A 26,071-nucleotide genomic window follows, 5' to 3' on the forward strand; every position below is an offset into this window, starting at 1 on the left:
TCTTGTGGGTACATTGTGTACTCAGGGTTTATTTACCCCTATTGCAGGTGTAGCTTGAGGAGTAGCTGTTGTGTGGAGGATTCTTCTAGCGGGCACAGACGGATCCTTGTATCTTATCGTTAGATGTTTATTTTAATTCCACTATTTAAATTCCGCACTCTAAACTTGGTATTGTAATAATGTATTTCTGAGAACTCTTGTTGTATAAAATAGACTAAGTATTATAAACTCATTCTCATTATTGGATCCTAGAGGAAAAACATGGATTGTTCGAGTTCTCCCTTAGGGAGTGCTCGATGGGACCATCCGATGTAGCTAGCTTTCAGGGTGCTTAGGGTCTGGTGGAAGATGAGCGCCTTCAGAAGCGTGCTATTCTAGGTGGTTCTGCCACAAGCTTACATCTCGCCATCTCAAGCCAGACTGACTGCTTTGCTAACCATGTCTAGAAACCTTCATCGCCATGCACACCTAAGTCGCACTCCTACCACCATCTCTACGCTGCTGACATGGCTGCGCCACCATGACCCATCATCAAACTTGTCGTGTGCATGCGACCAGTCTCGCTCGGTGCATCTTCAGCCAAGCTATCACCATAGGTAGGTTTGTGGTGAGTCACTGGCGCTCACCCACTATTTCTACCACTTCCAAAAGGCCATGGCTCATTGGAACTTGGCTACCGCCGTTGTAGGGTGCCTGTCGTCATGGAGAGGCCATTCTACTGCGTCATGGCTTGTCCAACCACTGCCCGAAGTTGCGCGTCATACCATAGGTGAGGATCGATCTCCTAGGTGTGTCAGAGGGGCTCCTAGTTGGCCGATGTGGCAGCCCATAGCCCCGTGCCAGCCGACGCTACACTGGCGAGCGCAGGGGTGTCGGGGACCAGCCAAATGTAAAGATGGGTTAGGGCGAGGGCCTATTGGTATAAGGGCCGACTATAAGAATAGGGCGCTTAAGAGCTGCGTTAATACTAGAAAAAGCAAGGACGTTTTTTTGCAAAAGCGCCACACACACGGGCTCCCTCCCGCCATGGGCAGGCCTGTGTGCGTGTGCGCACGAGTGGGCCACGTCCATGTGGTTGTGGGCCACGCTAGTGAATTTGTTTTTCCTTTTATTAGAAAATAGAAATAGCTTTATACTTTAGTTTCTATGCTGAACTTTGATAATTAACAACAATTCATATAGGTGTCCAAAAATCATGAAACTAATTTTATTAGGCTCTTAAATTCTTTATCTATCTGTAGTATAATTATTTCATACATATATGTGATGAAACTATGGTCTATTAAATCAATTGGAAATACTTAATATTATTAGGTTAATAATTGTAGGAATTTTTGTGGCAAAATGGTAATAGCTTTAGCTCTAAAAATTTTATGGTAGTTTTCTGGTATTATTATGTGCTTGCTCTAATTTTTGTAGCCTTAGAATAGGCTAAGCTTTAGGGTAGTTAGATACTCCTTGTTTTAATATATGTTAAATCACTAGTAGAAGCAAGAATATATTTTAGTTGTTAAGTTAATACATGTTAGATGAATTTGTACCTTGTTTGATGAAAATACTAATTAGCTTAGTATGTTAGTCATTAGAGTTAGCTTAGTAGATTAGTAGATGTATTCTTATTTCAAGAGCTGTTGTTGCTAAAATACTAAGTGTTGCATCATCGTTGCATGCATGTAGAGAACGAGTTGATGAACTTCGTGACCACCGGAGAGCAGGAGTATGAGGAGGTGATCGAGGAGTATGAGGAGGAGGTCCTGTTATAGGAGGAAGCCTTAGAGCCACCGACGACTGACATAGCGGACAATTCACCTACCCAAGGCAAGCCCCGGTGCATAACCTTTATTTTGAATAATCACTGGATATATATATATATGTGATATGCATTTATGTTATAGGATTTATATTGAAACTACATGCATAGATAAACCTACCTATGATTCCTACTAGCATAGGTCAAGTAGCTGCTATGCTTAGGTTATCGGTAGCATGAGTAACCTGCCATTACTCACAATAGGTGATTCTTATTATTACTCTCATGATAAAATGGTGAAAGGAAATAGAGACCGGGCAGGGATATGGTACGGGTATTGGTGGGTGTAATAGGTTGTGTCCCATGGACTATGGGGCATAGCTTGGTTACTCTATTTTCCCTGTCCATGTTGGTTAAGGACTGTCCATTGCTGTGGATGGAAGTCAGGTCACAGACTTATTATCCTAAGCACATACTTGCCTATGGGAGCGGGAAGGCTCGTTGCTCTCTTATCGTGGGTTCTGACTCTTTCTGGACCGACTGATTGGAGGCGAAGATGGTGAAGGTCTAAGCACCACACTGAGTCTGGGACTTAGGAGTGGGGGCTTGGAGTCCAAGTTTGGACGGGGACCAGGACCCCTTGATAGGAGAGTGGTGGGTTGGTCTTGCTTGTGCCTGGGGTACAAGCGGGGCATGTGTTTTGGGGTACCCAGCTGGGATACATTGGTTTGTGAATCATCGTGTGATGTGGTACGACTTGGCTATGGTCTAGCACCATAGTAAGAACTCGAAGATGAAAGGGGATGAATAGATCTGATTGCTCAACTCTTGCTTGAAAGTAGAACAGGTGCTTACATAGAATGGATAGCTAATGAACTAATCATGACTGCTAATAAAACACATACATAAGGATTCACTACTAGTAATGCTTTTCACAAAAAGAAAACCCAGCAAACCATAAAGCTTATCACATCCTTTGGAGTCGAGAAATTATTCCCACTAGTCGGGTAAGTCTTGTGAGTACATTGTGTACTCAGGGTTTATTTACTCCTATTGCAGGTGCAGCTTGAGGAGTGGCTATTGTGTAGAGGATTCTTCTGTTGGGCATAGACGGATCCTTGTATCTTATCGTTAGATGTTTATTTCAATTCCACTATTTAAATTTCACACTCTGAACTTGGTATTATAATAATGTATTTCCGAGAACTCTTGTTGTATAAAATTGACTAAGTATTGTAAACTCGTTCTTATTTCTGGATTCTAGATGAAAAATTGTGGATTATTTGAGTTCTCTCTTGGGGTATGCTCGATGGAACCACCTAGTGTAGCTTACTTTTGGGGTGCTTAGTGTCTAGTGGAAGACAAGCGCCTTCAAAGGTGTGTTATTTTAGGTGGTTCGGCCACACTAAGAATATCACTCTGTTAGCTCTTTCTACTGCTCTATTTGACTCTAGATGATAGACTGATGCGAAGGCTATTTTTGTGCCTATGCTTTTGCAAAATTCTTTGAATTTGTCCGAGTCGAACTACTTCCCATTGTCCACTATTTATGTTCTTAGTACCCCAAACCTGCAGATTATGTTTTGCCAAAAGAACTTTTTTACTATTTCTAAAGTTATTGTTGCTTGTGGCTTGGCTTCAATCCATCTTATGAAGTACTCGATTGCTACTACAACAAATTTGTTCCCCTACAAAGGTGGCAGGGGTCCGACAAGATCCATGCCCCATATTTGTAATGGCCTAGTGGGTGGAATGAGTTGTACTACAGCCGAAGGCTTTGATTGGTGAGGGGATGTGCTCTGGCATGCTTCACATGTCTTAACAATTTGCTTTGCATCTTTGATATGTGTGGGCCAATAGAAACCTTGTCTGATTGCCTTCATGGATAATGCCCTTGGGCCGATGTGAGAACTGCAAGTCCCTGAATGGATTTCTTGGAGGAGTTCTCTGCCTTCACTTTGAGTTATACACTTGAGCAATGGCTAGACTACCCCTTTTTTGTACAAGGTGTTGTCTATTAGTGTGTAACTTCTTGCTCTGGCTGCTATTCATGCTATACTTGCTTCATCTTCTGAGTGATAGACGTTGTTCAGGTAGTCTATAATCGGATGCCTCCAGTCTTCGGACTCGGTGACTAGGATTGTTCTAAATGCCTTCGTAGTTGCTTGGGTAGCTAGTGCTTATAATATTTGGTAGAAAGTTCCCTCTAGAATGGGCAAGTTATTTGCTGCTGCCTTCGCCAATTCATCTGCTTCTATGTTTTCTACTCTTGGTATATACTTCAGCGTGAATCCCTAGAACCTCTGCTCAAGTGCCCTTATGGTGGCCAGATATTTGGCTAGCTCTGGTTCTCTTATGTCATATTCCTTTTCAACTTGTCCTGCTACGACTTGGGAGTCTGTTTTTGCTAGTACCGTCTTCTCACCGAGTGCCTTCACCTTGTTGAGACCGAGTATGAGACATTCATATTCTGCTATGTTATTTGTTGTTTGGAATTCCAGTCTTGCTGCATACTTTGTGTGGAGGCCTGATGGTGCTATCAAAATGGTGGAGGCCCCTTCTCCTAGGTGCCCTAGGCTCCATCTATGTAGAGTGTCCAGATTCGAGGTTGGGGCTATGGAGTTTGATGCACCAAAGGTGTCCAGTCTGCCATAAAGTCTGCTAACGCTTGTGATTTGATTATTGTTTTAGGCACATAATTGAGTTCAAACTGTGATAGTTCTATTGCCCATTTTCCTATTCTTCTGAAGGCCTCTTGATTATTGAATATGTCTCCGAGCGGTTGCGAAGAAGGCATTGTGATCTCATGTGCTTGGAAGTAATGCTTCATCTTCCTCGATGAGATGAGGACAACGTATGTGATTTTTTTATTTTTGTGTAGTTGAGCTTTGCTCCTGATAAAGCTTCTGAGATGTAGTAGACAGGCTATTGAACGACCTTCGACTCTTCTTCCTTTTCTTGAACAAGTACCCCACTGACTGCATGGTCAAAGGCTACCACATATAACAATAGTGGCGCCTCTAGATCCGATACTGTTACTAAGAGTTTGCTAGCCATGTAGTTTTTGAGTTGCTGGAAGGCCTCTGACTATTCTAGTCTCCATTCCACCTTGTCTCAGCCTCTTAGAGTTTTGAAGAATGGGAGGCTGCACTCTATAGATTTTGAGATGATTCTGTTCAATGCTGCTATTCTTCTAGTGAGTTTTTGCACTTCCTTTTTGGTTGATGGTTCCACCATTGAGATTATAGCCTTCGTCTTCTCTAGGTTAGCCCAAATACCTTCAGGTCCTATGATGTACCCAAGCATTTTTCCTCTGCTGACACCAAAAACACACTTTTTTAGGTTTAGCTTTAGGCCTGCTTCCCTGAGGTTGGCAAAGGTTTTTGTTAGATCTGCTATATGATCTTCTTTGTTCTTGCTCATTACCACAATGTCGTCAACATAAGCTATGATGTTTTTTTGCAGTTGTGGACCAAGGACAGCCTTCGTCACTCTTGCGAAGGTTGAGCCTATGTTCTTTAGTCCCTCGAGCATTTTGGTGTAACAATAGGTTCTAAAGGGAGTAGTGAAACTTGTCTTCTCATCATCTTCTTTATTGAGCCAAATCTGGTGATATCCTGAAAAATAGTCCAAGAGGGAAAAACACTTGCATCCTGTAGCCTTATCGACAGAGGTATCTATCCTTGGAATCGAAAATAGGTCTTTTTTGCATGCTTTGTTTAGATCTGTGAAATCTATGCAGACCCTCATCTTTCCATTTTTCTTTGGTACCAATACTATGTTTGCTAGCCATTCTGAGTACTTGACTTCTCTGACAACGTTTGTGTCTAATAGTCTCTATACTTCAGCCTTCGCCGCTAAGATTCTATCCTCCGACATTTTCTTTTGTCGCTGCTTTCTTGGCCTCATTCTAGGCTTGATGTCAAGATAGTGTTCGATTATATCACTGCTGACTCCCTTCAGGTCGAAGGCTGACCAGGCGAAGACGTCTTTGTTCTTGGCTAAAGTTTTTATGAGTTCTTCTTCTTCTCTGGATAGGTTGCCTCCGATGGTGACTTTCCTGTCGGGGACTGCATTCTCCAGTGGGACTAATTTTGTTTCTTCTTGATCTTTGAGATCTGTTTTACCCTTTGGCATGTCCAGAGGCTCTAGTGAGGTACTTCTGGCCGCCTCGATAGAATTGATGTTTCACTATGACTTGTAGATTGCTCTTTCTATATTTCTTGCCTCCTTCTGATTACCATGCACTGTGATGGTACCGTGCAAAGCTGGTATTTTCATACACAAGTAGCCCATATGGAAGGCTGCATCCAATTTATTTGCAAACCCTCTACCAAAGATAGCGTTGTAAGGGTAGTAGAAGTCTACTACGTCAAAGGTCACGTATTCCATCCTAGTGTTTTCCTGACCTCCGAACGAAACTAGCAAAGATATTTTACCCAATGCATTGATTCTCTTTCCTTCAAAACCTATTAGTGGTGAATCCGAAGGCTGTAGCTGACTTTTGGTTAATTTCATCTAGTCGAAGGCATTAACAAAGATGATGTTTGTGGAGCTTTCGGAGTCTATGTGTCGGTGCAGAAAGTGACCAACAAGTAAATATTTATAGTTTTGTTGTACATTGTGATCAGAGGTGGCCTATCACTCAATGACACAGGGTTTATACTGGTTTAGGCAATATGCCCTACGTGCAGTTTGAGTCGGTCGGTGACTTTATTCTTGAGCCTAGGTGCTCGAAGTTTGCAGTGGGGTTACAAATGAGAAGGAGAAAGATGGGGGTATAAAAGGTCCAGTCAGACTCTGGTCGGAAGGGCCAAGAGTGATAGGAGCTCTGCTATGAGCTAAGTGTTCAAGCGTATGCTTATGGTTCGAACCTAGCGGTTCTGTGGTTGTGTGCTAGTGAACTTGGTCGATCTAATGAATCTAGAATCACTTGAATCTTGGAAGAGAGCGCATCCCCTTTTATAGATGAAGGGGATGGCCCTACAAGTGAGAGGGAGAGAGTATGTATGTGTCTAAGCCTTGTTGCCGACACCGGTGGGCACGGGATGATGGTAGGCGCCCACAATACTGTTGGATGTCGGATGCACGTGGGTGGTTGCGTCGTTTTGTTCGGGTATGGCAGATGTCAGTACTTCCTATACTGTTGATGCCCAGAGGCATGTGAGGAGTTTTACCATGTTCACTCGGTACGGTAAATTCCAGCGCCCACAATACTGTCGATGCCCAGAGGCTTGTGGGGGGAGCCATACCATATGGGAGTTAATGGCGCCCATAATACTATAGGGAAAATGTCGGCGCCTACAACACTGTTTGTGTCAGGGAGGTTGTAGAGTACTATTTCTGCAGGTGTACAGGGTACAGTCCTTGGTATCATGGTTTGACTTTGTGCACCTTGCTTTGCTTTCTTCATTCGTTCCCTAGTCCTTTCCGAACAGACGTTCCTGGTCGGTTGGTCCCAGTCGGCTCTGATTATGTTAGTCGAAGAAGAGCAGTGAGCAGGGTTTTTGCGTACCCCTGTCGAAGACGTGGAGTCGGAGTTGGAAGTAGTGCTTTAGGTAGGCCATCCGGTTGGAGAGGCCATCCGGAGGTGGACTAGAGACCAAAGTGAGCCTTCCAGTCTGAGAGGTGGGCCAAAGTTAGAAAATGGGCATCGCTCCTCCTCGGCCAGACCTTCTGATCGGTGATTGGGTCGCCCTTCTAGCCTATTGTTCAGATACTTGGGCCAGCCCATGAGTTGCGCGTTGTCTTCTTGGGCTGAGTCTTTATTGGGAAGCTAGTCCACGAGGGACCCTAGGTTTATGAACCCGACACTATGAGAACCCTGTTAATTTCCTAGCCTGCTATATTGGCCCTGATCACCATAGCGTTAGTATGGGGGTAACTCTCTAGCTAGAGGTCTTGTTCTGAGAATATGATGGGTGTGTTTGACCGATCTATGCAGCATACCAGGCCTTGCACTGCTATGTTGTTAACGAGCCTAAGATGGTCTTTCTTCTGTTTCTTTGTCTGGAATTCCATTGAAGAGCATCCGGCTATCGGCAATATCATTCCAACGGTGGGTAATGGTGTATGTGGAATGAGCTGGTTTTCTAGATTGGGCTCATTTTTTGGGACGGCTAGCTGTGGTGTAGGTGGTGGCGGAGGCAGTGCTTCGAGTTGCCTATTGTGCACTTAAGTTGGTAGGCTTGTCTCTATGAATATTATGTGCAAAGGCCTTGGGTTTATGTAGGTGAGGTTGGCTTCTACTCGCTTATTACTTGCCTGCCCTAGCTGTTGGGTGCTTGGTCGCCATGCAGGTAGGATGTTGGGGTAGTATGCGGTTGCTAAGGTGGATGGGTGGATTTGATTGGAGTTAAGGAATGGGTAGATTGGGCAATATGGCTGCTGCGAAGGTACAACGAAGGTGTGGTTGACTTCCTTGGCGGGTTGCTATGGCGGAGGTTGAGGATTTGCCCTGTTTTTTATTCTCTACTGGGTTTCTTTCGCATCTGGGCAATCTCTGGTGATATGCCCTTTGTTTTCTTCATGAAAGAAATAATACTACCTTCCCTGCCTTGGTTCCTAGTTTTATTCCAACTTTTCTTTTGATTGTATTTCTTGCCTTCGTATTGCTTCTGTGATGCTTTGTTTTGTTCTGCCTCCGTCATTTGCTGCCGTTGCTGGCTACTCCCTTGCTGTTGTATGTTGAAAACTTGTTGGTCAGGCCCTTGCTGAGGCTATGACTGGCCTTGGCTTCTGTTGCCCTTCTGAGCATTCCTGCCACTTCCTTGGTACTGCTTGTTCTGATTTTATTCTTCTAGCCTTCTTCGGAGGGCATTGTCTGACCTACAGTACTTCTCAAACTCTCTTTATAATTCTTCTATGGTGCTTGGCTTCTCCCGAGCTAGATGAGCTACGAAGGCTCCGATGCGTAGGCCTTTAATTGTGGTCTCAATTGCCACATCCTTCGGGACATTTGGTGCCTTCGCTTTAAGCTACACGAATCTATGAAAATATTCCTTTAGTGCTTCACCTTGATTTTGTTTGCACTGAAATAAGTCCATTAACGTCAAAGATTCGATGGTAAATCCTTTGAAACTAGCGATGATGTTGTTGCGGAGGCCCTCCCATGAATATACTGAACTTGGTCTCAACATTGAGTACCATGCCAATGCATCCCCTTCGGCTGCAATAATGAATGACTTGGTCAAGACGGTGTCATTCCCTCCTACGGAGGCTACGGCTGCCTCGAAACTCATGATAAACTAGCATGGGTCTGACCTTCCATTGAATTTGGATAGGGTAATGGGCTTGTAAGATGGTGACCAGGGTGATGGATTCCCTCGGACAGTCAGGATCTTGAATCTATGGTTCTATGAGCTGGTGGTGGGTTGAAAGGTGTGTCAAAAGTTGGTTGGGTGGCCATACCTGGCGAAGGGTTAGGTTGGCTTTGATTTGCTGAGTGGAGCTAGTTGGATGTGTTGGATTGGGGCTGGCTTTGTTGCATGCTTTGTATCTTCGCCTATAGGATGTCCAACTGTTGCCTAATCTCTGTTGCCTGTAATGATGTCTGGGCTACCCTCTGGTTTGCAGCGAAGGTTGCCGCCAACATATCTCTTTCCTGCTGTGTGCTCTGCAACTAGGCTTGCAGTTGTTGGAACACCTGCTCGGGGTGGGGTCTGGGGCTGGCTGAACTTCGACTGCTAGAGGCTGATCTTCGACCGTGGGCTCTTCTACAACTTAGTCTGCTAGGGTGCTAGCATAAGTGCTGCGGGCATTACGCTTGGATTGTCCCCTCATCGAGGGCTCAGCGGGTGACCTGGCGGAGGCTGCTCTTTTTCTTGCCATCGTAGGTTTTACTTGGCCAACACGCGGTGGACGTCAATGTTGAAAAACGGGGTTTCCAACAGGAGGGTCACGGAGAGCCTTTGCCCGGCCGGGTGCCCCGGGCGAAAGTGTGGAAAGTGGAAAGTGGGTCCGGTCTTAGTTAGGGTTTCATAAATGTATTCACCAACCTCACTTACAGAAGGTGTGGCTCCCCCTTTCATAGGACACTGCTTGCCACCTTACATAATTACACTTATGCCCCTCTACAGCTCATTTCTCGGGGCAAGACCGGCTCCCCTTCCTTGCACCGCCTTCACCTAATGGGCCGCTGCCGCCGGCCCACCGGAGGCCCAGTTTTGGTCTGATGCGCCATCAATGTGCATGCCTTCTTGCCGCAGGCGGAGGCTTCCTAGGCTTCTTCTTGAAGCGTGCGTGGCCTCCGCCTTTGCCTGAATTACCGGAGCCTCGGGCGCCGTCTCATGGGCATTCGCCCCACCGCAGGTCCCACGCGAAAGCTCCGCCTGGCATCCCTGCACAGCATCGCACAAGTGCTCTAACGCAGTCAGCTTGTATTTGTATTAGGGGGTGTTTGGTTCCACCTCCTAAACTTTAGTCCATGTCCCATTGGATGTTTGGACACGGAGTATTAAATATATACTGTTTACGAAACTAAATGTACAGATTGAGACCAATTTGCGAGATGAATTTTTTAAGCCTAATTAGTCCATGATTTGACAATGTAGTGCTACTGTAAATATGTGCTAATGACAGATTAATTAGGCTTCATAAATTTATCTTCCGGATTACTGAGAACTTCTATAATTTATTTTTTTATTATTATTCGAACACACCATATGACAGAACTTTATGGCCTGTTCGCTGGTTGGTTTGTGGGCTGGTTTGGGCTGACTGGTGCTGGTTTGTTGTGAGAGAAAAATACTGTTAGCTGGTTGGTTTGGACTGGCTAAAACCAACCAGCAAACAGGGTGTTAGTCCCACCGTGTCCCAACGTAATACTGTCAGTGTTTAGCATGCATAGCGACACATGGTTCCCTGGGTCAACAATGTACGCCGCCACCTGCCGGTACGTGTAGACGCACGGTTCCCTCGACCCTGCAGGCTCCTCCAGCAGACCTGACCCGACTAGCGATTAGATAGGCATTTGAAATCATCATCATCCCTTGTTCATCGGACCACGCCTACTACTTACTCCGTACCTCAGGCTCAGACAGACAAGCTACCGTAGCAGTGAAAAATCCACACGCCCCACGCACGCAAACGCAACATGTCCTCCGCGGCTCCGTCTGTTCGTTTGGCGTGGCGTGTCGATCGTAAATTTCTAGTTAAAATAATTTTTTTTTACATAAACCAGTCAACAATATTTCTTTATGAATCAGCCAACCGAACAGACGGTTTGTTGCCGGTCTCGCAGGCAGCAAGCTCGCCCACACCAAACAGGCAAACACCATAAGTTCGGCTCGGTCCCCGACCAAACCGATGGAGATGGAGATGGACACCGCCGGATCGGGGCGGAAGACATCAGCTTGTTCGTTTGGCTGTGGCTTGTCGTAAATGATCGTAAATTTTCAGTCGAAACAATATTTTTCTCTCACATAAATCAGCCAGTAGTACTTCTTCACGAACCAGCCAACCGAACAGGCAGTTTGTTGCCGTTGTCTCGCAGGCAGTAGGCTCGCCCACACCAAACAGACAAACACCATACGCACGGCCCGGTCGCCGACCAAACCGACGGAGACAGAGACGGACACCGCCGGATCGGAGCGGAAGACATCAGCCTGTTCGTTTGGCTGTGCCTTGTCGTAAACGAACGTAAATTTTCAGCTGGAACAGTATTTTTCTCTCACACAAATCAATCAACAGTACTTTTTCCTAAACCAGCAACGATACGAAGCAGCCAACCGATGACGACGCGACGGGGGCTCGGGGGCGCGCCGACCGGGCCACGGTTTTGTCAGGTTGACACCGGCGCCGCGAGCTGGCCTGACGACTGTCATCACAGGGACTAGTTATAATGGAGAGTTATCGCCGCTGACAGCACGCACGCCGCCGGCTCTCTGTTGGCGTGTGGGTGTGGTCGGGCCCGTGGAAACGATTGATGCGATGCGATGCGATGCGAGCCGCGCTAGCTGTCCCGTGGCCGTGCGTGGTGCGGCCTGCAAGCGTAATGTGACCGGGTTAATGTGCCTGTCCTGCTCCTGCCTGTGGCGGAGCACCCTGTTGCTGCCCGCTGCCGCTGGAGTGGTTAGTTACGGCCAACGGGGGTGAGCGAGCGAGTCACCACCACGCCCCCGTATTAATTCAGGCCGGCGCCACGGGGCTGACTGATTGGTGGAGTGCTGGCCTGCCCCCCTGGGCGTGCGTGGTGGAGTTTTACCAGATCCGTTTTCTCGTGCAATTCGCAGAGGTGTCTGTCTATCTTGAGACGCCGAGGGGAAAGGATTTTACCGTGCTGTGGTAATTCGACTTTTAATTACGCACCGAGGACAAGCAAAGCAGCAGCAGCAGCCGCCGCCGCCGCACGTCAAGCTGTGTTAGTGAGCATGCCCGGACGCTATTCCCCAGCCGTGCTGATGTTCTCCTTGGATCCTAGACTCGAGGTGGGAGGGAAACCGTGCTGACGTTCACTGATGAATGAGCTCGGCAGCATCGCTTTTCGCTTTCCTGATGATAGAGCGTGAATGGTGACTATATAGGAATCCGATGATGGGCTCCTTTCGTTGCTGTGTGGCCCGTCGGGGCCTCCCAAGTTCGAACATGGGCAAACTCAATCCGTATGTGGGCCAAAAGGGCCTGTCAAATCTGCTGATGAGTGATGACCCCCTTGCTTCATGGAGTCAGGGCTCAGGAACCCCCAGGCGCACACTTTTGCCGAGGTGCGCGTGTCTTCAGCATTTTCTTTTACGCTCGACCTCGAGAACTCGGGTACTCGAGAGGCGGTGTCGGCGCGGGTTGGCCAAGCGGGCATGCGAAACTGGCCGAACTAGAACTTTCGATTAAAAGAGGGCCGAACTAGAACTCAGGTAATTGGTTCGGTTCGCTATGGCAAAACTTGAACACTCGAGTTCGAGTTCCCGACTCGATACTGGTGCTTAAACTTTTTTGATTTATTTTTCTGAATTTATTTTAAGATTTAACTGTGTCATTTTTCCAGTGACAGGTGACGTACCTCTCGACAACGAGGTGTCTATAGTGACTTTATCAATCTTGAGATTTGCCGCTCTAACTCAGCTCTCTAGAGGTGCTCATAGAGGTAGGGTGTGTGTGCACGTACGTTTATAGAGGTGAGGGTGCACTCGTGTTTGTGAGCGTCTGTACCTGTAACTGGATCTCACAAAATAAGATTAAAAAAGGGGGCCAAATAATGTGACGGGTGCTCGTATTTTTCTTGACTTATTTCAGAATTTAACGGCGCTATTCTTTCAGTGGTTAGCGACGTGCCCCTCGACAGCGAGGCATCTATGGTGACTTCGTCAATCTTGAGATTTGCCGCTCCAACTCAGCTCTTCGGAGGTGCTCATAGGGCTAGGGTGTGCGTACGTGCGTTCATAGGATTGAGTGTGCGCTCGTGTTTGTGAGCGTATGCATCTGTAACTGTGTCTCGCAAAAAAAGATAAAAGGGGGCCGAACAATATGATGGGTATTCGTATTTTTCTGGACTTATTTTAGAATTTAACGGTGCTATTCTTTCAGTGGTAGACAACGTGACCGTCGACAGCGAGGCGCATGTGATGACTTCGTCAATCTCGAGATTTGCCTATCTAACTCAGTTCTTCGGAGTTGTTCATGGGGTAGGGTGTACATGCATGTGTTCATAGGGGTGAGTGTACGTACGCGTTTGTTAGCGTCTGCGTCTGTAACTGGGTCTCAAAAAAAAGATTTAAGGGGGGCAAACAATATGATAGGTGCTCGTATTTCCTAGATTCATTCTAGGATTTAACGGCGCTATTTTTTCACTGGTAGGCGACGTGGCCATGACAGCGAGACACATGTGGTGACTTCGTCAATCTCGAGATTTACCGATCCAACTCAGTTCTTTGGAGGTGCTCATAGGGATAGGGTTTGTATACGTGCGTTCATAGGGTGAGTGTGCGCTCGTGTTTGTGAGCTTCTGTTTCTGTAACATGGTCTTGAAAAAAAAGATTAAAGGGGATCAAACAATATGATGACTTGTAAATATGATAAATTTACAATAAGTATGTCTTGACGTATATACTTAGTATTCATAACGAGAAACACAATATTTATAAAAAAGAGAGTGAAGTAATAACTTTTGTTGCTATGCAATTGCATTTTTTATAGGTAAAGGAGGGGGGGACACCCCCCCAACTATGTTTCCGCCAATGGATGGATGAGCGCCATGAAAATCTGTCTATGTGTAACTATGCCACGGAATAGTTCTATTTTGTCACTAATAAGTGTATGTCCTTGATTTTCTTAAGAACTTTCTGGTGAGAAAGCCATGCTAAACTGATAAATAGTGAGCTCGACATGTCCCGTCGGAGAAGGCCCCGGGCGTTTGTCCATGTATATATATGATTGGGACCGCCATTCTTTCCGATCCGGGGGGACCGCCCGGTGGCGGTTTCCCGACCATCAGAGCTTGGAACGGTAAGGAGGCAAGGAGCTGGCAAGAGCTTACCGCCCGGGGGAGGTTGTTGCCCATCGTTGGGCCCTTTTTGGAGCGTGGTAGTTCTATGCTCTGAGCATGGTGGACGACCGATGTCCGGCATGAAAATCCGTCTCAGTGTATCCAGATTTCAAAAGACTAAGAAGGGAGAAAACATCGCGGGCTTAGCAAAGTATGGAGTCAGGACTACGCTGTGGCCGTGCACTATGGAACAATAAAACCCGGTTGTTTCTTTTGTGGCCAGCTAACCCATGTGCCCTGCATTCTCGTCTCTAGCATGCATGCAGCTTGAGCCAGATCAGCCAGTAGATCCATAATTAAACAAAAAATCAAATAAGTTCTAGAACTATAAATTCTCAACAAGATCTAAACATATGGCCATCAATTGTTCACTCCAATGGCCCTATATTACATTAACCTGAGTGACCCCATAGACGTCATCTGAAAATTAATTAATTAAAGTGTCGATGCATAAAGTGACCAACACGTAAATATTTATAGTGTTGTTGTACATTGTGATCGGAGGTGACCTAGCACTCAATGACACATGGTTTATACTGGTTCAGGCAACGTGCCCTACATCCAGTTTGAGTCGGTCGGTGACTTTATTCCTGAGCCCAGATGCTCAAAGTTTGCTATGGGGTTACAAATGGAAGGGAGAAAGATGGGGGGTACAAGAGGTCCGGTCGAACTCTGGTCTGGAGGGCCGAGAGTGACGGGAGCTCTGCTATGTGTTATGTGTTTGAGCGTGTGCTCGAGGTTTGAACCTAGTGGTTCTGCTATTGTGTGTTAGTGAACTGATCGATCTATATGTGTTACATGAAGTGGATGGCCTTATAAGTGAGAGGGAGAGAGTGTATGTATGCTAAGTCTTGTTGCCCACATCGTCGGGTACAAGATGATTGTAGGCGCCCATAACACTGTTTAATATCAGATGCACGTGGATGGTTGCATCGTCTTCTTCTGGTATGGCAGACGTCGGTGCCTGCCATACTATTGATGCCCAGAGGCATGTGGTGGTGCCTTACCGTGTTTGTCTAGCACGGGAATTGATGTCGCCCACAACACTGTAGGAGAAAATGTCGGCGCCTACAACACTGCTTGGGTTATGTCATGCTAGGGAGGTCGTAGGGTACTATCCTGTAGGTGTACAGGGTACGGTCCTTGGTATTGCGGTTGAATTGAGTGCCCTGCCTTACTTTCTTCGTTTGTTTCCTGGTCCTTACCGAGCGGGTGTCTCCGGTCGGTTGGTCCCGGTCGGCCCTGATTTCGCTAGTTGGAGAAGAGTTGTGAGCAGGGGTTCGGCGCATCCCCGGTCAAAGACATAGGTCAGAGTCAGAAGTGGTGTCTAGCTAGGCCTTTCGGTCGAAGAGGCCGTCCGGAGGCGGGCCGGAGTTGGAAGCGAGGCCTTTCGGTTGGAGAGGCGGGCTAGAGTCGGAAGCGAGTGCCGTTCCTTCTCGGCCAGGCCTTCCCGTCGGAGACTTAGATCGCCCTTCCGGTCTATTTTTAGGTATTTTGGGCTGGCCCAGGAGTTGCGTGTCGTTCGCAATGTCGCCTGTTGGGCCGAGCCTTTGTTGGAAAGCCGGTCCATGAGGGACCCCGGGTTTATGAACCCAACAGGAGCCCCCAAGCGCTCGGGCAATTCAGGTAGATTTGTCTAGGGGATTTTTGTCTTGACGACAGGTGCGCGCGAGCGCACCCATGGGTGTTGCCCCCGAGCCCCCGGGCGATTCAGGTAGAATAGTTTGGGTGTTTTTCGTGTTGCTAGCGGGGCAAGTTTTGTTTTATCGGCGGGTGCGCATGAGCGCACCCACGGGTGTAGCCCCCAAGGCCCTGGGTGGTTCGGGTAGGATCACCAAGGGGTTTTTTGTCAGTGGGCGTGTGTGCGTGCGTTTTAGTCAAGACAGAGTCATCAACCAAGGTGTCATGCGCAGCCGAGGTAGTTTTTTAGGGATCGGGCGAGACGGAGCTCGTGGATCCTAGCGTCAGGCGCAGCCGAGGGATCGGTTGAGGTAGACTCACAGACCCATCGTGCGCGGCTGAGGCAGTTGTTTAGGGATCAGGCAAGATAGAACTCATGGATCCTGGCGTCGGACGCGGCCGAGGTAGTTTAGGTGTCTTGAGCCCCTGAGCCCTGATGGGCTTGATAGGGGTCGGTTGAGTTTTGTGCGTTACCCCATCCATGGTTTTTCGCAACTAGAGGGGCTGAGCTAATGTCGCTTGCCTCGATGGCTCGGGCTTGAGTGACGCGCTTGGTGAGCTCGCTAACGGGTATGATCGAGTGGAGGGGCTGAGCTAACGTAGTTCATGACAGGGTCGATGTAGCCCTCATGTGACATTCCACTACTCCTTAACCTGCAACCTAGTAGATGCCTGGGTCATTCTGAAGACTGACCCGAGTGGCCCGCTGGCCTCTCCTCGATGGAGATTCTGTGGGTTTGGTAGAGGTTTAGGATCAAACGAGAAGGTTGAGATGACCCTGTCTACTTTAGGGTAGACTAGGCGAGGGCCGCTTGGGGCTCATCTGTGTTTTCTTCCCTGGCTCTATTTGATGTGAGGCGGCCTCGAGCCCTTCGTGGGCTGGCCTTCGAACCCCGGTCAGTCGTTGCTCATGTTGAATGAGGCAACTGCCGCTTTGTGACGCAACACGGAGCGTTGTGATGCATTTAACCGCATATGTGATGCCTTAACCCTTGAGCCCCTAGGCGATTCAGGTAGAATCGTCTAGGGGGCGTGGGTGTATGGAATGGATGCATGTATGGATGTATGAATGATTATATAAAGAAATAGTGGGGGTTGGTAATGTTACCTTGATGACTCGAGTGACGGGGTTTGAAGAGCTCCAATCAGAAATGTTCGACCAGGATCCATGCTCGTCGTTCATGACAGAGTCGGCATGGCCCACATGGGGCATCCGTTTGCTCCTTACCTGTCTCTCAGCATTTTTCTAAGCCGTTCGATTGACTTTGGAAGCCCGATGGTCTCTCTTGAGCAGAGATCTCATAGTTGGGCCTTTCCAAGTCTGCCTGGGAAGGCGGAGGGCCACCTGCACGTGGTGGCACTTTGTTTCTTATGCCTGGTCATGCGGTAGTGGTGGGCCATACCTAGGCCACATCCCATCTGACCAGGCGCTGTTCCATCGGGTAGGGTGTGTCCCATCGGTCAGGGCGCGTCCGTCATTTCCCATCCACATTAAATGGGGGAAGGGAGAGGGTTTTTTGCCCCAATCTTTTCACCTTTCCTCAACTGCTCTGCCTCTTCTTTAAATAGGGGAAGGGAGAAGGAAAGGAGAACTCATAGACCTGTTCATGATTCCGGAGCATGATGTCGAGTTGGAGGTCCCCCAATGAAGATGAGATGGTGCTCGCCGCCTTCGCCGAGAAGGGGCTGGTTCCGTCAAAGGAGGTGGTGCACTAGAGGGTGTCGTACGTCGCTGGCTTTGTCACCGTCTATGAGGCTTTCATCAGGATAGAGCCACATGTGGACTCCTTCTGATGAGTCTTCTCCGGGCGAGCCTTGTCAGAGAGGAAGACGCTCAGGACTACGTCGGTTGGAGGTTTCGCCCTTGCAGCTGCTCAAGTTGGCTAGTTCATAAATTTGATGAGATATCTTCTAGCTATGGCGGCCATACCTTGATGGGCAACATCCTTGCCTAGGAGCTGCATCGACTGCATTAGAAGGTTAGGAGCTAAATGCTCCTCTACTGAGCATCTATGGGTGTGACGCCCTTGAGGTACCCGTTGCGCTCACCGAAGTTGAGGGAGTGGAACCGGGCAGGGCCTTTGTGGTGGTTGGTTATGTCCAGTGGCATGTGCCATGGCCTCTCCTTTGGCATTAGCTGATGCCATCGAGTGGCCATAGTAGTATTTGGAGTAGGAGTAGTCAACAAATGTAATCATTAAGTTTTGTGGGGGAGCCCCTATGTGAACAGTTTTTGTATAAATGAATACGTCAGTTCTGTTTTGTGATAGAATCACTATCCGTTCCTTGTTTTTTATCCTAGCATAGCTTCGTTTTTATCCTTTCATTTTTGCACCTGCCCGTTTGTTCCGTAGGCTACAACTTTTAAGAACCTAGGCATGGCTCGTGAGGCTTGGCTGCTTGTAACCGTAGGTCATGGCGGGGTGCGCTCGGTTGGGAATAAAAAACAAAGTCATGTAGGGTAATCAAAGGAATGGAAAGCGCTTTCGTTCAGGCAAAAAGTTTTTACCATGTGATAGTAAAAGAGAGGTAGTATTTAGTATTGTACCCTCATGGAGCCCCCGAGCGACCTGGGCTAAAAGTGTTCAGGCTAGGGTGCTTTATAGGAGCAAGTGTTGAATAAAAGTGGTAAGATTGAATTTAGGGGGAAACGACATAGCTGTTCAATGTTTCAAGTGTTGGTGAGAACATTGCCATTGTTGTCCTTTAGTCGGTAGGTGCCTAGTCAAATCACCTCGGTCACCATATAGGGTCCTTCCCATGGTGGAGAGAGTTTGTGTTTCTCCTTTGTTGATTGGGTCATCTAGAGTATGAGATCACCGACTTCGAAGATCCTCCCCCTGATCTTCCTTTTGTGGTACCTGCGGAGAGTTTGCTGGTAGCGAGCGAAGCGGATGACGATCATCTCATGGGCCTTCTCGAGCAGGTCAACTGTGTCTTGCAGAGCCTCCGTGGCTCGATCGCAGTTGAAAGCCTTCACTCTTGGGGCGCTGTGGTCGAGGTCGGAGGGCCGCACTGCTTTAGCTCCATAGGCCAGGAAGAAGGGTGTGAACCCTGTGGATCGGTTCTAGGTCATTCTTAGGCTCTAGAGGATCGCTGGGACCTCTATGACCCATCGCTCGATGTACTTGTTGAGTCAGTCAAAGATGCATGGCTTAAGTCCTTGGAGGACATGCCATTGGCATGCTCGACCTAACCGTTAGAACATGGATGTCCAACCAAGGCCCAGTTGATTCTGATGCTATATCTATCACTAAAGTCCAGGAACTTCTTCCCGGTGAAGTTAGTCCCATGGTCAGTGATGATGCAGTTATGAACACCGAACCAATAGATGATGTCGAGAAAGAATTTGACCGCCTCTTCCAAGCGGATGTTGGTGATGGGCTTGGCCTCTATCCACTTGGTGAACTTGTCGACCACTATGAGTAGGTGAGTGAAGCCGCCTAGGCCCTTTTTGAGGGGTTCTACCATGTCGAGGCCACAGACTAAGAATGGCTAGGTGATGGGGATGGTTTGAAGCTCCGGTGCTAGCAAATGAGTTTGTTGAGCGTAGAATTGGCATCCCTCGCACCTGCAGACGACCTCCTTTGCATCCCATAGTATAGTGGGCCAGTAAAAACCTTGGTGAAAGAGGCTTTTCTGACCAGCGACCTCAGGGCCATGTGATGTCTGTAGATCCTGGCATGGACCTCAAGGAGAAGCTGCTTCCCCTAGTTGGTAGGGATGCACTTCATGAGCACCCTCGATGGACTCCGTTTGTAGAGTTCAACATCAAGCGTGATGAAGGTCTTGGTGCATCGAGCGATCCATCGGGCTTCAGTCCTTTTAGGTGGGAGAACCTCCTCAAGGAGGTAGGCGAGTAGCGGCGCTCGCCAGTCGGTTTGATCAAGTGCCAACACGGCGATGTCAGTGAGTGACGTCGTCATAGAGGCGCTAGGGTTGGAACCCCTGAGCATTGGCTTGGGGTTGGGGTTGGAGCCCCTAGGTGCCAGCTTGATGTCGGGGTGTGTCTGGATCGGACCTTCTAGGACACGGGTGAATGGCTCATGGAGATCATTGATGAAGATCCCGCTCAGAGCCAGATCCCGCCTAACGGCCAATTTTGTGAGAAAATCAGCAGCATCATTATCCTTTTGGGGGACGTGATGCAGCTCAATCCCCTAGAATTTGTCCTCGAACTTGTGCACCTCCTAGTAGTATGCTACCATGAGGGGGCTTTTGTAGGAGGACTCCTTCATGACTTGGTCAATGACCAACTCTGAGTCACCGCGGACATAGAGTCACATAGCGCCGAGTTCGATTATGATGCATAGCCCATTGATGAGGGTCTCATATTCTGTGGTATTATTTGAGGCCAAGAAATGGAGGCGAATGGCGTAGCGGAGCCTACTCCCATCTAGGGAGATCAGAACCACTCTAGCCCCTGAGCCAGGCGCCATTATGGACCCATTGAAGTACATGGTCCAGTACTCGTGGGTGACGTCCGGGGTCGATAGCTGCACCTCCGCCCAATCAGCGACAAAATCTGTGAGAGCCTGAGATTTAATAGCGGTATGGGGGATATACCTGATGTCGTGGCCCATGAGTTCTAGTGCCGACTTGGAGATCCATCCCGCGGCATTGCGGTTGCGGATGATGTCCCCGAGCATGTATGAAGTGATGACCGCGACTTCGTGGTCAGTGAAGTAGTGCAGGAGCTTCTGGGTCACCATCAGCATGGCGTATAGGAGTTTTTACACCTACGGGTACCAGACCTTGGGGTCGATGAGTACCTCCCTGACAAAGTATATGGGCCGCTGGACCTTAAGGTGGTGTCCCGGCTCCTCCCTTTTGATGACCAGGGTAGCGCTCACCACATGGTTGTGTGCCGCGACATAGAGGAGGAGGGGTATCCCTGTTTGGGAGTGATGAGGATTGGGGCTAACGCCAGGGATGCTTTGAGGCTCTCTAAAGCCTACTGAGCTTCCTTAGTCTAGACGAAGGCGTTTGTCTTTTTAAGGAGCTTGCAGAGTGGCATCCCCCATTCACCGAGCCAAGAGATGAATCGGCTCAGGGCAGCCAGATAGCCGGTGAGCCTTTGCACACCCTTGACATTGCGTATAGGGCCCATGTTGGAGATGGTTGTGATCTTTTTGGGGTTGGCCTCGATGCTTTGCTCAGACATAATGTATCCTAGTAGCTTCCCCTTTGGAACCCCAAAAACACATTTCTCGGGATTCAACCTGATGTTGAACCTTTAGAGGTTTGCGAATGTTGCGGCCAAGTTTACGATTAGGTCACAAGATTGAGTCATTTTGACCACTTTGTCATCAACATAGATGATGATTATTGGTTTTGGCCACTCGGCTTGATCAGGATGATCGAGCGGGTCGATTTGGTAGGTGAAGCATTGCTACATGCACCTTTGGTAGGTGGCGCCAGCATTCTTTAGGCCGAAAGGCATGATTACGTAACATTACGAACCATACAGGGTGATGAAGGAGGTTGTGAGCTGATCGGACTCTTTCATCGTGATATGGTGATAGCCTAAGTAGGCATCCAGAAAGGAGAGGATCTCGTAACCCGAGGTAGAGTCGACTATCTGGTCTATGCGTGGTAAAGGAAAGTGATTCTTTGGACATGCTTTGTTGATGCCAGTATAATTAATGCACATTCTCCATTTCTTGGTCTTCTTTTTAATAAGAATGGGATTGGCAAGCCAGTCGGAGTGGAAAACCTCTCTAATGAATTCGGTAGCTAGGAGATTGGCGATCTCTTTACCTATGGCACTGCGCCTCTCATGGTCGAAGCAGCGTAGGTGTTGCTTAGTGTGCTTCGAGCCCAGAATGAGGCGCAGTGTGTGCTTGGCATCGTCCCTCAGTATGCCTGGCATGTCAGATGGCTTCCATGCAAAGACATCATAATTGGCACATAGGAAGTCGACAAGCTCGCATTCCTATTTAGCCGAGACCTGGGTCCCGATCTGCACCGTCTTGGTTGGGTCAGTGGGGTGGATCCCCACCGCCTTGGTTTCCTCGAGCGGGCGGAACGCCGTCGAGGAGGTTGGTTTGTTGTAGTCTAGGACTACTGTGGTCGATGACTTCTCGCGCTGCGGGAGCTCGGATGAGTTGATGACCGTGGTGGCGAGGTTAAAATGCTCGCGGTCGCACATGAAGGCATGTGAGAAGGCACTCCTCACGGTGATGACGTCGTTCAGTCCTGGTATCTTCAGCTTGAGGTAGGCATAGTTGAGGATTGCCATGAACTTGGCATAGCATGGCCGCCCCAAGATGGTGTGGTACAACCCTGGGAAGTCCACCACTTCGAAGGAGATGACCTCTGAGCAGAAGTTGGCTCGGTTGCCAAACATGACGGGTAGGTCGATCTGCCCGAGCGGGTATGCCTGCGCTCCTTGGATCACCCCGTGGAAGGGAGAGCCTACCGGACGGAGTTCTATCCTGGGGATGCACATGGCGTCGAGGGTGTTGACGTAGAGGATGTTGAGGTCGCTGCCTCCATCCATCAGCACCTTGGTGAGGTGCTTCTTGCGGACTATGGGGTCGATGATGAGCGGGTAGCATCCAAATCTCAAGATGAGGGTGGGATAGTGAAAGGATCAAGATGCCCAATTAACCCCTTATGCCTAGAAAGTGTTTCTATTGATCTACCGCACAAAAGTTTAGCAACCTATGTTTCAATCCTACTCTAGCATGTCAATTCTATGAATGTAAATGACAAAAATTAATTTGCTCAAAGTAAATGCTCAAAATAAAGAGAGAAGGAGGAACGCGGCGATATTTTGCCAAGGTATCAGAGAGTCGCCACTCCCCACTAGTCCTCGTTGGAGCACCCGTGTAAGGGTGTAGCTCCCCCTTGATCCGTGCAAGGATCAAGTGCTCTCTATAGGTTGATTCTTTGACACTCCGTCATGGTGAATCACCCACAACCACTCACAATTTGAGTTGGGTCATCCACAAGCTCCGTCGGATGATCACCAAGCTCCCAATCACCACCAAACCATCTAGGTGAAGGCGATCACCAAGAGTAACAAGCACGAACTCTCACTTGACCATAACAAGCCTAATGAGAAGGGTGGATGCACACTTTGCTACTCTTGCTTTCACTAATGAGGGCTCTCTTTGGGATTCTCAAATCTCAATCACCTCACTAGGACCTTGCTCTTCTTGGCACTCTCAAAGGTGTTTCTCAGCTATTGGAATGAGCAAAAGTCCCCCCTCACATGAATGGAGGAAGTATTTATAACCTTGGTTGAAAAACGAACCGTTATGTGCCTCTACGGGGTGATTGGATGCTCCGGTCATATTGACCAGATGCACCGGTCAGTTCTCCCCGAATTCTAGTGTTTAAGTTGTGACCGAACGCTGGATAGCGTTCGGTCAGCACTGACCGAACGTATCTAGTCACAATTTTCCCTCTCTGGAACCTTACTAGAGTCAACCGGATGCTGGGACCCAGTGTCTGGTCACTTCATCTCTCAGCATCCGGTCGTGTCTAGATGATTTCACCTTGATCAAATGAACTGACCGGACTCTGCGCCAGCGTCCGGTCACTCCAAAACCAGCGTCCGGCAGTATTTGACCCTCCATTCACTTTCAACTCTCGATCATACGTGAATGAAGTTTGCTCCAATGGATCTAAGGGCTTTTTAGGAGCTACCTAGTGCTAGATTTAGCAAGTGTGCACCACACCTAACTCACTAGACTCACCTAGGTCAAGCTACCCGTCCATACCCCCCTTAATAGTACGACCAAAGGAAAAACAAAGTCCTAAACTACTCTAAGTGTCTCCTCAACACCAAATGACACTTAGAACTAGTCCATCCTTAACCTTGTTGTCCATCCTTTGAAAACTGAAATGATTTCCATCGTAGGGGCATGACCACCATGATAGCCCAATCGATCTCCGTTACCATGACCTAACTTAATTTGCCTCTACAAAACACATGTTAGTCACAGTAATCTCGTATTATCATTAATCACCGAAACCCAACTAGGGGCCTAGATGCTTTCAATCTTCCCCTTTTTGGTGATTGATGATAATACCACCTCGAGTATGTGAAAGAGATGAGGTTTTTAACATGCTTGGTTCATATAAGCTTTTTTACAATAAGAACAAAAGTGTTAGGCAAGCTTATATGACCTAAGCCAACATGATGTACTCAAACGATATGAAATAAGCAAGAGTATATGTGATAAAGCTCATTTGCATTGGAGTAAAACACGGAAGCACAGCAAATGAGCATAACACAAGTGATATGACATATAAAAGATTCAAAGTAGAGAGCACACATGTCAAATATCACGATCACGTAGAAATCACTATCACATAAATATAGTTTGATGCATAAAAGTAAACACACAAATGCATAATAGTGTATCACACATAAAAACTAGATATAATAGATAAACTAAGCTCCCCCTAAGTTGCTCCCTCTAAGTCAAACATACTCGACCCCTCTCCCCCTTTGGCGTCAAACACCAAAACCTAAGGGTCAGTCGGCGGGGCTACAGTGGACGAGTTGGGCGCTAAGGTGTGAGGAGGGAGCTAGAACAGTGTGTCATCATCATCTGATCCTAAGCTCTATGCAGTCTGACCCTCTGTAGCTAGAAGCGATGCTGAAACGGTCTGGGTCAGATCTATAACTAGCGCTGCCTGCTCTAATGATGCAACTGACAAAGGGAGCGTCTTTGTAGTCCCGGTAATAGGTGCAACTATGGAAGGACCTAGGACATATAGCTCTGGTGGAGTAGGCTACCCTATCAACTCACTGAATGAAGCACCAAGGCTCCTAGAAACTGGGGTGAGCACTGACGAACTCTGAGATAGAGTAAAGCACGTATGAAAAGAAGTGAACTGTGGGGCTGGCACTAGCGAAGCAAACCACTAGGACACCTACTCTGTAGGTGAAGGAAACTATGGCACTAGCGGTCCCTGACTCTGAAGCCCACTGGGCAATAAAATCAGAGTCATAGAAGTGGTGGTAGGCTGACTAAGCTAGGGCGAAGGCTATGGTGGTGGAGCCCAAATAGCTGTTACAACATGCTGCATAAACCCAAGTAACTGCTGGTGCGTGAGAAGCTGCTACTGATGCATGGCCTACTGCTGCTGCTATATAGCCTGCTACTGCTGCTGGATCACCTGCTACTGTCACTAGAACTCATCCTGCCTAGTCTAGAACTATGCGAAAGTAGCAGCGGTCTCCTGAGCCTAGCAAGCCTAATCCTGCCTCATTAGTTCATGTATGGCAAGTAGAGCGAGGTCTATCTATGGTGTAGGTGGAACTAAACTAGAGCTACCGGCCTTATGGTCATGTCATCATAGAGGCATGTGAGGGATATCATGGTAGTCCTCATCTAAGCCGTCACTGGGGTCGCTCTCGACCATCCCCTCCTACTAAGCATCTAACTGCTCCTCCTTAGTAGCTACTATGCCCTTGATGGTCTCATCCTACTAGGCTACAGTCTCTGGCACCTCTGGACGACGGTGCGGCTGGCTAGGAGTCCTCACTGCACTATGGCAAATCATCTGAGTCATGTTGTATGTAGGGAACTCTATAGTAGCACCACTATACTCTGTCAGCATCTCAGGTGGCCTCACAGTAACTGCCTAGAGGATCAATAATGTAATCCAGTGAGCATATGGTAGCTGCCTGTGACCCCTGAACCCCTCTGCAATAGTATTCTCCATCTCTGATAGAAGGAGATCCCAAATGTCAAACATAGTCTGCTGCATCAGAGAGTTCAGTAGCCATAGTTGTATGTGAGTCAAGCCCTCGCGATACCCTATCATCGAAAGCAGTGTCCTCCTCATAATAGCATCAAGCACTCTAGCAGTAGGAGTGAGATCACTGGGAGTCCTGCTCGACCCCTCACCAAAAGGCTCTACGAAGCAATGGCGGACTAGATCTATAGGAGGCAGAAGACTGCTGTGAGGGCATTTGGGAGGCGCTATCTGTCCATAGCAAACCTCATGAAGCTGGATGGGCTACTCCTGAAGCCTGAGTATCTCTCTGACCCTAGAGCTCATCAGCATGTGATCTCTGCCTCTGAAAGCAAAGTAAATGAATCTATGCTACGGGTCAATCCAGAGTGTAGCACAGAACTGGTGGACCCAAGATGGAACATATAAGCATGTCCGTCCAAGTAAATCTGTCAGCCCTAGTA

At 48.0% G+C, this 26,071-nt stretch overlaps 1 protein-coding gene across 1 annotated transcript; it reads right to left on the reverse strand.

The window, feature by feature from the left end:
* Nucleotides 1–21,843: 21,843 nt before the first annotated feature.
* On the reverse strand, nucleotides 21,844–22,149 carry LOC136544098 (uncharacterized). The gene has a single exon (XM_066536366.1). The coding sequence runs from the start codon at nucleotides 22,147–22,149 to the stop codon at nucleotides 21,844–21,846; it is 306 nt and encodes a 101-aa protein (XP_066392463.1).
* Nucleotides 22,150–26,071: the final 3,922 nt, after the last annotated feature.

This window comes from Miscanthus floridulus, chromosome 3 (assembly GCF_019320115.1).
Source record: "Miscanthus floridulus cultivar M001 chromosome 3, ASM1932011v1, whole genome shotgun sequence".
NCBI lineage: Eukaryota > Viridiplantae > Streptophyta > Magnoliopsida > Poales > Poaceae > Miscanthus > Miscanthus floridulus.